The following is a 14,117-nucleotide window of genomic DNA, read 5'->3' on the forward strand; positions in this document are numbered from 1 at the left end:
AGATGATGAATGTTGAAGTAAACATCTATGAGTTTACTGAGGGATTAACCAAATACAGCAAAATTAAAATTAGTTATCAATAATTAATAATTAGGAACTTATAAAAATGATATAGTAATTAGAAAGCAAGAATAACAGCAATATGACAAAGACCCATTTAAAATATCACTGGTGTCTTTTTAAAAACTACATGAATTTGAGTTTACTTCTCTGTACACACAATAGGTGCTTTTGCCAGACTTCTTTTTTAAAAAACTTTTTTATTTTTAATTTTTATGAGAACATAGTAGGTGTATATATTTATGGGGTACATGAGATATTTTGACACAAACATATGATATGCAATAATCACATCAAGGTAAATGGTGTATCTGTCACCTCAAGTATTCATTATTTCTTTATGTTGTGAAAAGTACAGTTACACTCTTTTAATTTAAAATGTGTTATAAATAATTGTTGACTGTAGTCACCCTGTTGTACTATATCATATTCTAGAGCTTATTCATTCTAACTACATTTTTGTACCCATTAACCATCCTCCCCGCTACCTTCCTAGCCCCATTACAGACTTACTAGTGACTGAATTAGAGGGCTCAAAATTAGAGCTATAGTAATTTATTTGTGTGTGCTAGTATTAAAACCCATAATAATTCACTTGGAATGATTACTGGTTAGAGGCTCTTAGTCATATGTAAAATGGAAGTATGGAATTGTACCTCATTTTGTCTGTAAGAAATAAAGGGCTCGCTTATTCTTCTTATGCCAGTATATACTTGGGGAAATAAAACCGTACTGTCTTTATCACCTAAGGAAGCCTTCTGTGTTACTAAGCACCTTAGTATGGAGAAGAGTTCTTGAGTAAGTTGTACCCAGTTGTTAGTCTTAATGTCATCTCTAGGAGGCATACAGTTCCGACGAATATACAACTTTGGTATAGTATAGTCTTTTTCTGGCAGCCATGTTCCTCTTCTTGGTTGAAACTTACCTCTTCAACTCACCCCTACTTATGAAAATGAATCTCCAAAGATTTGATCAGTATATAGTAATATTGTAACACTCACGCTTAGTGTATTCTTCTTTCCCAGGGCTGAGAGAATAATAAGCACTCTAAAAACATACCATTTTTCATCATGAACTCCTTACTTACATAGACATATTTTAAAATTCATAATTAGTGGATTTGTGATCACCATTCTTCTGACAGTTTGACATATATGTCCTTAACTTTATATAGAACTGACAAGAATTCTTCTTTAACATCATGCATCTCCTCCTGCACTTTTAACAGCTTAACCTATAGTTGTTCTTCCAGTTTTCTTTACTAATCTTTTCCTTTACCCCTGAGGTTAAGAAGACCTTATCTTATGTAACCTTCTGGATCCTTCAAGGACCTGGACTGTACATCTTAACTCCTTAGCTATTTATGTCATTTGTCCCCATTCATGGTGTCACTAATAATTTGTAATGGCCAAAGGGATATAAAAACTTTGAGAAATTAGGAAATCATTTAGAAAAACAAGGTTCTGTTTTGTTCATCTGTTTTGATTTATTAACTTCTTGAGCCTGTTCTGTTTCCTTACAAAAAACTTTTCTTATTTTCTTTAGACCCAGCAGGCAAGAACCTCACAAAATTTTGTAACCCATATTCCTTCTCAAGTTACAGTGCATGTTGCATTTTTAAATTTTTTACTTTTCTTGAAGAGTTAATACTTGATACTTCTAGTTCTTTACTTTAAAATTCACTCCTCTACCCGTTTCATTCTATATTCAGCTCCTTTGGAGCTCATCAGTGGCCATAGAAAGCCAGTCGGTTGTAGTGGAAAGAGCTCAGAATTTGGATTTAGAGTTCAAGAGTTAAAGTACCAGTTTTTGTCACTTACCCACCTACAATTCTAGAAAAACTATGTATCTTTGCACTTAAAATGTGATCTGAGGACCAATAACATTGGGCATCCCTGGGGAGCTTGTTAGAAATGCAGAATTTCAGGTCCCACCCAGACCTACTGAGTCAGAATCTGCAAGTTAACAAGATCCCAACACTGAGAAGCACTGTTACATGGTCGTCTTTGCAACTCGGTTTCCCTATACGTAAAGTATGGATAATACTTGCTCTATATATCAATCATCTTAACATCATCTGACACATCATATGTTTTACCAATTTATTGTCAGCCTCCTCCTGCTGGAATACAAATAAGCTCTGCGAGGTAGGGATTATTGTCTGTTCGTTTATTGCTGTATGTAGAACAGTGCCTAGCACATAATAAGCATTCATGTATTTTGAATGAACAATGAATGAATGGACAGCTTGTCAAATCCTGTCATTTCTGTTGCAGTCACTTACTTTACACTGCTGTTTAAAACTGCTTTCATTTCATATAGAAACGTTCGTTGGATTGTGCAACCCAGATTTTTACATTCCCTTCTCACTCATCTTGAAAACTTTAAAACTGTAAACAACTTGCCATGCCATATGGAATTAAGTTCAAACTCTTCAGAGTAACCTTTAGAGTCTTTTTCAGTTTTATGTACTTAAATATATATACATTATACAGGGTGCATTTGCTGGGAGAGTCCTTCAAACTCACTGCACGCATAGCATCCCTGTAGGCCATATTGTACTGCCCCTGTGGGACTTTGGGTGCAAGAGGAACCTGTGAAAATAAGCTGATGATCCTTTGCTGTACCAGGGATCATAAAGTCTTTTGTCTCTGACTGAAGACCTTATGTCTTATGCTAGCCTACAAGACACAATAACAGATTGTAAGTAGGGTGAAATCAAATCCTAGACCCAACAGCATTATCCCATCTCATTGATAATTCTCTAAAAATCCAAGTTTTAAGATCCTTATAATATTTCATCTGCTGGATATACTATTGTTTATAACCATTACTCTGTTGTTGAAGATTTAAAATATTTTTACTTTAGTTTTCTAATTAATATATTTGTGTGCAAATATTTGTCTCCTTTGATGGCTGTTTCTTTAGGATTCATTTCTAGGAGCTTTTCAAAGGCTCAAAGCTTGCGTTTTTTCAGCACATAGAATTTAAAATAGAAAATTTTATATAATATTAACAAATCTCTTTTTCTTTAGGAGATGCTTCTAAAGGAGGCATAGCTAAAGTTACTCAATCCAACTTGAAGTCAGGCATCACTACCACTCCTGTTGATTCAGACATTGGATCTCATTTATCCTTGTCCCTTGAGGACCTGTCTCAGTTGACTGTAAGTTCTCCTCTAGAAACTACTACTGGTCAACACACCAATACTCTCAACCAAAGGCCATTAGCGGATACTCATCTAACTGAAGAGACTCTGAAAGTCACAGCTATTCCTGAACCAGCTTACCAGAAGACTGCAACACCAACAGTACTCTCTAGTTCCCACTCACACAGGGGGAAGCCCAGTATTTTATACCAGCAGGGCTTGCCAGACAGTCATCTAACTGAAGAGGCTTTGAAAGTTTTAGCTGCTCCTGGACCAACTGATGAGACAACTGGCATACCAACTCTAACTTCTACTTCCTACTCACATAGAGAGAAGCCTGGTATTTTTTACCAACAAGAGTTACCAGAGAGTAACTTAACTGAAGAGCCTTTGAAAGTTTCAGCTGCTCCTGGCCCAGTGGAGCAGAAAACTGGAATACCTACAGTATCCTCTACATCCCACTCACATGGAGAGGACCTCCTCTTTTTCTATCGACAGACCTTGCCAGATGGTCATCTAACTGATCAGGCTCTGAAAGTTTCAGCTATGTCTGGACCGGCTGACCAGAAGACTGGGACAGCAACAGTACTCTCTACTCCCCACTCACATAGAGAGAAGCCTGGTATTTTTTACCAACAAGAGTTCCCAGATAGTCATCAAACTGAAGAGACTCTTAAAGTTTCGTTCACTCCTGGACTAGCTGACCAGAAGACTGAGATACCAGCAGTACAGTCTAGTTCTTACTCACAGAGAGAAAAGCCTAGTATTTTGTCCTCACAGGTGTTAGCAGACAGTCGTCTACCTGAAGAGGGTCTGAACGTTTCAGCTGTTGCTGGACCAGCTGACCAGAAGACTGGCCTACCAACAGTACCCTCTAATGCATACTCACACAGAGAGAAGCTCCGTATTTTCTACCAACAGGCCTTGCTGGACAGCCAACTACCCGAAGAGGTTCTGAAAAATTCAGCTGTTTCTGGACCAGCTGACAGAAAGACGGGGACACCAACTGTAACCTCTACTTCCTCTGTGTCCTCTTCACTTGGAGAAAAGCCTGGTGCTTTCTATCAGCAGACCTTACCCAATAGTCATCTAACTGAAGAGGCTCTGAAAGTATCAGTTGTTCCTGGACCCGGTGATCAGAAGACTGGGATACCCTCAGCACCATCTAGTTTCTACTCACACACAGAGAAGCCCGTTATTTTTTCCCAGCAGACCCTACCAGACTTTCTTTTCCCTGAAGAAGCTCTGAAGGTTTCAGCTGTTTCTGTATTGGCTGCCCAGAAGACTGGGACACCAACAGTGTCCTCTAATTCTCACTCACATAACGAGAAATCTAGTATTTTCTACCAGCAAGAGTTGCCAGACAGTGATCTACCTAGAGAATCTCTGAAAATGTCTGCTATTCCTGGACTGACTGACCAGAAGACTGTCCCAACACCAACAGTACCTTCAGGTTCCTTCTCACATAGAGAGAAGCCCAGTATTTTCTATCAGCAGGAATTGCCAGATAGTCATCCAACTGAAAAGGCTGTGAAAGTTTCAACTGGCCCTGGACCAGCTGACCAGAAGACTGAGATACCAACAATACAGTCTAGTTCTTACCCACAGAGGGAGAAGCCTAGTGTTTTTTACCCACAGGTGTTATCAGACAGTCGTCTACCTGAAGAGAGTCTGAAAGTTTCAGCCTTCCCTGGACCAGCTGATCAGACGACTGACACACCAGCAGTACCCTCTACTTTCTACTCACAAAGAGAGAAGCCTGGTATTTTCTACCAACAGACCTTGCCAGAGAGTCATCTGCCTAAAGAGGCTCTGAAAATTTCAGTAGCTCCTGGACCAGCAGACCAGAGGACTGGCATACCAACTGTAACCTCAACTTCCTACTCACAATATAGAGAAAAGCCCAGCATTTTCCACCAACAGGCCTTGCCAGGTACTCATATACCTGAAGAGGCTCAGAAAGTTTCAGCTGTTACTGGACTGGGTGACCAGAAGACTTGGATACCAGGAGTACTTTCTACTTTCTACTCACAAAGAGAGAAGCCTGGTATTTTCTATCAACAGACCTTGCCAGGTAGTCATATACCTGAAGAGGCACAGAAAGGTTCAACTGTTCCTGGACCAGCTGACCAGAAGACTGGGACACCAACTCCAACCTCTACTTCCTACTCACACACAGAGAAGCCTGGTATTTTCTACCAACAGGTCTTGCCAGATAATCATCCAACTGAAGAGGCTCTGAAAATTTCATTTGCCTATGAACCAGTTGACCAGACAACTGGCACACCAACTGCAACCTCTACTTCCTACTCACAACATAGAGAGAAGCCCAGCATTTTCTACCAACAGTCGTTGCCAAGTAGTCATCTAACTGAAGAGGCACGGAAAGTTTCAGTGGTTCCTGGACCAGCTGACCAGAAGACTGGGATACCAACTTTACCCTCTACTTTCTACTCATACACAGAGAAGCCTGGTGTTTTCTACCAACAGGTCTTGCCAGATAATCATCCAACTGAAGAGGCTCTGAAAATTTCAGTTGCCTATGAACCAGTTGACCAGACAACTGGCACACCAACTGCAACCTCTACTTCCTACTCACAACATAGAGAGAAGCCCAGCATTTTCTACCAACAGTTGTTGCCAAGTAGTCATCTAACTGAAGAGGCACGGAAAGTTTCAGCAGTTCCTGGACCAGCTGACCAGAAGACTGGGACACCAACTTCAACGTCTACTTTCTACTCACACACAGAGAAGCCTGGTGTTTTCTACCAACAGGTCTTGCCAGATAATCATCCAACTGAAGAGGCTCTGAATATTTCAGTTGCCTATGAACCAGTTGACCAGACAACTGGCACACCAACTGCAACCTCTACTTCCTACTCACAACATAGAGAGAAGCCCAGCATTTTCTACCAACAGTCGTTGCCAAGTAGTCATCTAACTGAAGAGGCGAAGAACGTTTCAGCAGTTCCTGGACCAGCTGACCAGAAGACTGGGACACCAACTTTACCCTCTACTTTCTACTCACACACAGAGAAGCCTGGTGTTTTCTACCAACAGGTCTTGCCACATAGTCATCTACCTGAAGAGGCTTTGAAAGTTTCAGTTGCTCCTGGACCAGTTGACCAAACGATTGGCACACCAACTGTAACCTCTCCTTCCAGCTCATTTGGAGAGAAGCCCATTGTTATCTACAAACAGGCCTTTCCAGATGGTCATCTACCTGAAGAGTCTCTGAAAGTTTCAGTTGCTCCTGGACCAGTTGACCAGACAACTGGCTCACCAACTGTAACCTCTCCTTCCTACTCGCAACATAGAGCAAAGCCTGGCAGTTTCTACCAGCCGGCATTGCTAGGTAGTCAAATACCTGAAGAGGCTCTCAGAGTTTCATCTGCTCCTGGACCAGCTGACCAGACAACTGGCATACCAACCATAACTTCTACTTCCTACTCACTTGGAGAGAAGCCCATTATTATCTACAAACAGGCCTTTGCAGATGGTCATCTACCTGAAGAGGCTCTGAAAGTTTCCATTGTTTCTGGACCTACTGAAAGGAAGACTGAGATACCAACAGGACCTTTAGGTTCCAGTGCACTTGGAGAGAAGCCCCTTACTTTCTACCAGCAGGCTCTGTTAGACAGTCCTCTAAATAAAGAAGTTGTGAAAGTTTCAGCTGCTCCTGGACCAGTTGACCAGAAGACTGAGACAATACCAGTATATTCTACTCCCTACTCAAATAGGGGGAAGGCCTTCATTTTCTACCAACAGACCCTATCAGACAGTCATTTACCTGAAGAAGCTCTGAAAGTTCCACCTGTTCCTGGACCAGATGCCCAGAAGACTGAGACACCATCAGTATCCTCTAGTTTATACTCACATAGAGAGAAGCCTGTTGTCTTCTACCAACAGGCCCTGCCAGACAGTCAGCTAACTAAAGAAACTCTGAAAGTTTCAGCTGTTCCTCAACCAGCTGACCAGAAGACTGGGTTATCTACTGTAACCTCCTCTTTCTATTCACATACAGAGAAGCCTAATACTTCTTACCAACAAGAGTTGCCAGATGGTCATCTAACTGAAAAGGCTCTGAAAGTTTCAGATGTTCCTGGACCAGCTGACCAGAAGAGTGGGTTATCGACAGTAACCTCTACTTCCTACTCACACAGAGAGAAGCCCATTATTTCCTACCAGCAAGAGTTGCCACGTTTTACTGAAGCAGGTTTGAAAATTTTAAGAGTTCCTGGACCAGCTGACCAGAAGACTGGAATAAACGTCCTGTCCTCTAATTCCTACCCACAGAGAGAGCAGTCTGTCATTTCTTATCAGCAGGAGTTGCCAGATCTTACTGAAGTAACTTTGAAAGCAGTAGGGGTTCCTGGGCCTGCTGACCAGAAGACTGGGATACAAATAGCATCCTCTAGTTCCTACTCAAATAGAGAGAAGCCCAGTATTTTTCATCAGCAGGAGTTGCCAGATATTACTGAAGAAACTTTCAATGTTTTTGTTGTTCCTGGACAAGGTGACCAGAAGGCTGAGATACCAACAGTACCTCTAAGTTACTACTCACATAGAGAGAAGCCTAGTGTTATCTCTCAACAGGAGTTGCCAGACAGTCATCTCACAGAAGAGGCTCTGAAAGTTTCACCTGTTTCTATACCAGCAGAGCAGAAGACTGGGATACCAATAGGACCGTCTAGTTCCTACTCACATTCACATAAAGAGAAACTCAAGATTTCAACTGTGCACGTACCAGATGACCAGAAAACTGAGTTTCCAGCAGCTACCCTTAGTTCCTACTCACAAACAGAGAAGCCCAAGATTTCAACTGTGATTGGACCAAATGACCAGAAGACTCCATCCCAGACAGCTTTTCATAGTTCCTATTCTCAAACAGTAAAGCCCGATATTTTATTTCAACAGCAGTTGCCAGATAGAGATCAAAGTAAAGGTATTCTAAAGATTTCAGCTGTCCCTGAACTAACTGATGTGAATACTGGAAAACCAATACCTCTCTCTAGTTCTTATTTTCACAGAGAGAAATCAAGTATTTTCAGTCCACAGGAATTGCCAGGTAGACATGTAACTGAAGATGTGCTGAAGATTTCAACAATTCCTGGACCACCTAGTCAGAAAACAGTATTACCAACAGCTCTTCCTAGTTCCTTTTCACACCGAGAGAAACCCGATATTTTCTATCAAAAGGATTCGCCAGATAGACGTCTAACTGAAGATGCTCTAAAGATCTCAAGTGCTCTTGGGCAAGCTGATCAAATTACTGGATTACACACAGTTCCCTCTGGTACTTACTCACATGGTGAGAATCACAAGCTTGTTTCAGAACATGTCCAAAGGCTGATAGATAATTTAAATTCTTCTGACTCCAGTGTTAGCTCAAATAATGTGCTTTTAAATTCTCAGGCTGATGACAGACTTGTAATAAATAAACCAGAATCTGCAGGTTTTAGAGATCTTGGCTCTGAAGAAATCCAGGATGCAGAAAATAGTTCTAAAACTCTTAAGGAAATTCGGACACTTTTGATGGAGGCAGAAAATATAGCACTGAAACGATGCAATTTTCCTGCTCCCCTTGCCCCTTTCAGAGATATTAGTGATATTTCATTTATACAATCTAAGAAGGTGGTTTGCTTCAAAGAACCCTCTTCCACTGATGTATCTAATGGTGATTTGCTTCAGAGACAGCCATTCACAGAGGAAAGCCCAAGCAGCAGGTGCATACAGAAGGATATTGGCACACAGACGAATTTGAAATGCCAGAGAGGCATTGAAAATTGGGAGTTTATTAGTTCAACTACAGTAAGAAGTCCTCTACAGGAAGCAGAGAGCAAAGTCAGTATGGCATTAGAAGAAACTCTTAGGCAATATCAAGCAGCCAAATCTGTAATGAGGTCTGAACCTGAAGGGTGTAGTGGAACCATTGGGAATAAAATTATTATCCCCATGATGACTGTCATAAAAAGTGATTCAAGTAGTGATGCCAGTGATGGAAATGGTTCCTGCTCGTGGGACAGTAATTTACCAGAATCTTTGGAATCAGTTTCCGATGTTCTTCTAAACTTCTTTCCATATGTTTCACCCAAGACAAGTATAACAGATAGCAGAGAGGAAGAGGGTGTGTCAGAGAGTGAGGACGGTGGGGGTAGCAGTGTAGACTCACTGGCTGCACATGTGAAAAACCTTCTGCAATGTGAATCCTCACTGAATCATGCTAAAGAAATACTCAGAAATGCAGAGGAAGAGGAAAGCCGGGTACGAGCACACGGTAAGAAAAAAGGTTCAGGCTTATAAACGTTATAGCTTAATAATTTGTTTAAAGTTAGATATTTATGATTTGAGGGTGCCTAGCCAATGAAAAATAAAAACAAGATCAGGAAAAAGAATTGTTAGAGTGATTATATTTCTTCTTACAATCCATAAAAAGTCTATTTAACCAATAATGTAGTTAAGTTACAGTATTAGTACCAGCCTAAATTTAGGTTCTTGTTTTTAGGAGAAGTAGATTCTGATGTATGGCAGAGAGTAAAGAGGTCGCTTGGCTCCTGAGCTCCTAAAGCTATCATGTTTCCCTAATCCTCCCATTATAGTATCCTTATTGTGAAGGCAGAAAAAGCCTCCAATTTGCTGTCTTCTAAATTGCTTTTTGTCCTAAAACTACATATATTTTCTCTTTCCCTTTTCTAATAAAACTCTTGGTGGTGTTCTCAGACATTTGAAAAAAAATCAATGTAGCTTATACTAAAACTTGGATTAGAGGTTTAAAAGAGAATATTTACAAATCTCATTACTTTCTAATAGAATTCCATTAAAAACAAAAATCTGTAAGACAATATGGGGAATATATTTTGGGAGGCAATTTAAAAGCAATTTAGGCCTACCTAGAAATCGTCCCTTGAGGTTAACTTCCTACACTGTTCCTTGCACCTTTTTATTCTAAAAAAAACCCCTCCGAGTTGTATTTATTACTTTTATAAATTGTAATTGTAGCAGGAACTAAAGGGAGAGGCAAAGGGACTCTTGATTAGAAGGAGGATTAAGATAAACATGATTGAATACCAGATTTAAAGTGGCTTTTTTGTAGAATTATCTATAGAGCATGGCTTAAGAAAATCACACTTTGCGGTGAAATGATCTCTGTCAAGAATATCTGATAGGTTGTCATAGTTAAGAAGACATACTAAGTATTGCGGTGGGTATTACATTGCATATATTGATGATCTTCTGTGTTCTTGAAATTGTTGCCAAATTATCACTTTTGCATTGTATTATCTCAAGTGTATGCTTTCTCTCCAGCCTGGAATCTGAAGTTCAATTTAGCACATGATTGTGGATACTCCATTTCAGAATTAAATGAAGATGACAGGAGGAAAGTAGAAGAGATCAAGGCAGAGTTGTTTGGTCATGGGAGAACAACTGACTTGTCCAAGGTATAAAAGAAATCTGGAAATGAAAAAAGTAAATATGAAAGAATGGGTGATGGAATTTGGATCTCTTACTTGGGCATCAGTTGAATTGCTGATAATATTTGGCTAAAGTGTAAGGAGCCTTTTTTGGTTTTGTTTTTGAAACAGTCTTGCTCTGTTGGCCAGGCTGAAGTGCAGCAGTGCAATCCCAGTTCACTGCAGCCTTGAACTCTTAGGCTCAAGGAATCCTCCCACCTCAGCCTCTCAAGTAACTGGGACCACGTGTGTGTACCACCCTGCTTGGCTAATTTTTAAATTTTTGGCAGAGACAGGGTCTCTCTACATTGCCCAGGCTGGTCTTGAACGCTTGGACTCAAGTGATCCTCTTGCCTTGGCCTCCCAAAATGTTGGGATTACAGGCATAAGCCACTGTGCCTAGGCGGGCATCTTAATTTTTCAAAAGTTAAGATGTAAGTATTAGATACTTACAGTCTAGATATGTGAAGTTTTTATTCATTCCAAGTTCATATTTTGAAAAATTTATCTTCTTAGAAAAGTAAGAACTGATTTGCTTGTTTTATCAATATTTTTTGGAACAGAGAAGACTGAATGTCACCGTTATTTTCTCTTGAAAGTGGTATCTTGAAATCTAGATGAAGTCCAGCTATTTTCAAATGTTTATTTTAAATGCTTGAGTACACAGCTATAATAGTTTATATATAAATGACTTTCATTTTAATAGTACATATTTTCCTTCTATTAACTATTTCATATGTAGGAAAGAGTATATATGAATCATTTATGTAAAGAATAGCAGCAAGTAAATAATAATTCCCGTATATTGACTATCCAGGTTGAGAAATAGAACATTACTAAATACTGTTGAAGTTCTTTGTTTCTCCTTTCCCAGTCATATCTTTTTTATTTCTTATTTTGATATATAATGATTTTCCTGCTCTTCAGTATGGTTTTGAACTCTATAGATGGAATCAATAAGATACATATTCTTTTGAGAACTGGGTGTTTCACACAGTCTTAGGGTTTTGAGCTGCTTCTATGTAGATGTACATAGTTTTCATTTATTCCTTATTACTGTACAGTATTTCAGTGTGTGATTACATAATAATTTATTCATTCTGTGGTTAAGACATTTTGTCTGCTATTTTGCTTAATAATAGGATATAATAATGCCTATCTTAGAGGGTTTTGGTGTGGATTATGTGAGATAATGCCTATAAAATGCTTAGTAGAATATGTGATATCTAGTTAGTACTCAATAACTGGTAGCTATTATTACTATTATTAATCCTGTAAGAATTGATATAGTTATCATACAAGGATTTCATGGCCTGATTGATACAAAGTTTAGTTAGAAAACTATTCTCCAGTGATACAGTTTATTTGGATTATCTCAGTTTTGGAAAAGTGTTTGAAAAGTACAAATTAGATTGGATTTTAGGTTTTACATATATGCTTGTGAAAAACAAAATTGACAAAATAATAAGAATAGTAAAATGAACAATTGGTTCTCTTAGCACCATTTGTATATATTCTGCCAAAGTGAGCACTACCCTAGCATCATTTGTTTAAAAGTACAGTTTTCTCAGTGATTTGTGTTTCCCTATTTTTAAAAATTGTTTTCTTGTGTTCATATTTCCAGATCCCTCAGCAAGCAAGTTGCCTTCCTTTGGGTAGACTCTAGTTTGTCTGTGTTTTTCTTAAAATAAGGTGTCCTGAATTAGATGAAACACAATTTCACTTCTGATCTGACCAGCATGAAATATATTTAGTAATTCTCTTTCTGTCAGTGTACTGTGAGATCTTTAATGGTCACAGCATAATTGGGCATTAAAAAAAAACAACCATATACTGCTTTCAAACCTTAAAGCTGTAGGAAAAAAGCAAAACAAAACCAAACCAAAAACCATGAACTGCTGCCAAGATTTCTATTCTCATTTCTTGTATGTATGTAATACTTTTTTTTTTTTAATTCTCTTTTTTTTGAGACAGAGTCTCATTTTATTGCCCAGGCTGGAGTGCAGTGGCATGATCTCGGCTCACTGCAAACTCCACATCCCAGTTTCAAGTGATTCTCCTGCCTCAGGCTCCTGGGTAGCTGAGATTACAGCTACGTGAGTGGCGTGTGACACCGCGCCCAGATGATTTTTGTGTTTTTAGTAGAGATGGGGTTTCACTATGTTGGCCAGGCTGATCTTGAACTCCTGACCTCAAGTGATGCGCCTACCTCGGCCTCCCAAAGTGCTAGGATTAGAGGCATGAGCCATTACGCCTGGCCCTATATAATACTTTTTAACTCTCCTGTATTTCTTTTTATTGCTTTTATATCAGTGTTCAAGCCTGTTGGAATGATTTTTAATCTAAATTTGGTCATTTATTTTATTAAAATATCCCTTTCAGCTTTGTGCCATTTGTATATTTGATAAGTATTTTTATCCAAATTAGTGATAAAAACGTTCACTAAGGGTTATGGATAAAAAGTCTAAAACTTTCGGCTGGGCATGGTGGCTCATGCCTATAATCCTAGCACTTTGGGAAGCCGAGGTGGGTGGATTATTTGAGGTCAGGAGTTTGAGACCAGTCTGGCCAACGTTTGAAACCCCGTCTCTACTAAAAATACAAAAATTACCTGGGTGTCATGGTGCATGCCTGTAATAGTAGCTACTCAGGAAGCTGAGGCAGGAGAATTACCTGAACCTAAGAGGCGGAGATTGCAGTGAGCCAAGATCGTGCCAGTGCACTCCAGCCTAGGCGACAGAGGGAGACTCTCTGTTTCAAAAAAAAAAAAAAAACGTCTAAAACTTTTGAATAAAGATTACTCTCACACTTATGGTGAGTACTTCATGATACTGTCATTCATCCATCTCATGTTTCACCATCTTATGATTGACTTTCTTCAGTCTATTAACTGAGTAGTTGCGAAATAGTGTTTGACTAGATATGCCTTGTTCTTAGGGAACCCGTATTGGCCACACTGTGTACAGTTTTGGACCTTTTATTTTTTTAACTTAAATATATTAGGATTTCCCTTTAAAACTTCTCTAAAAGCATAATTTTACATAGGTATATAATATCACGTTGTATGAACATAACAATTTATTCACTACCCTACTGTTGAACATTTATTTATTAATTCCAAAAATACATATTGAATGCCTAATATGTGTCATCACTCATCTATAGGCTGAGGACACACCACTGAACAAAATAGACAAACACATCATGAGCTTACATTAAGTGAGAGTATATGAATAACAACCAAACAGGTAAAATAAATGTCAGATGATAGGATAAGAGCCAGGGAGACAAAGCAGAATGGTCAATGCAGAACCTGAGAAAGAGGTATTGAGTTAAATATCTGAGTAAGGTGAGAAACTAAGGCAGTTATGAGTGACAAGAGCATTCCAGACAGAAATAGCATGCACACAGTTGCTGAGGTAGAGTGTGAAAGGAAAGGGAGGGGTGCTAAAGGAAAG

At 39.2% G+C, this 14,117-nt stretch overlaps 1 protein-coding gene across 6 annotated transcripts in view; it reads left to right on the forward strand.

Annotated features, from left to right (window-relative positions):
* LOC105465444 (ALMS1 centrosome and basal body associated protein) overlaps positions 1 to 14,117 on the forward strand; it is a 222,632-nt gene that overhangs the window by 66,260 nt on the left and 142,255 nt on the right. For all 6 annotated transcript variants that reach the window (XM_071076913.1, XM_071076915.1, XM_071076914.1 and 3 more), the window contains 2 exons: positions 3,096 to 9,485; positions 10,514 to 10,647. In XM_071076913.1, the coding sequence (XP_070933014.1) occupies positions 3,096 to 9,485; positions 10,514 to 10,647 (6,524 nt within the window). The remainder of the gene's footprint in view (positions 1 to 3,095; positions 9,486 to 10,513; positions 10,648 to 14,117) is intronic.

Source organism: Macaca nemestrina, chromosome 13 (genome assembly GCF_043159975.1).
Source record: "Macaca nemestrina isolate mMacNem1 chromosome 13, mMacNem.hap1, whole genome shotgun sequence".
Classification (NCBI taxonomy): domain Eukaryota; kingdom Metazoa; phylum Chordata; class Mammalia; order Primates; family Cercopithecidae; genus Macaca; species Macaca nemestrina.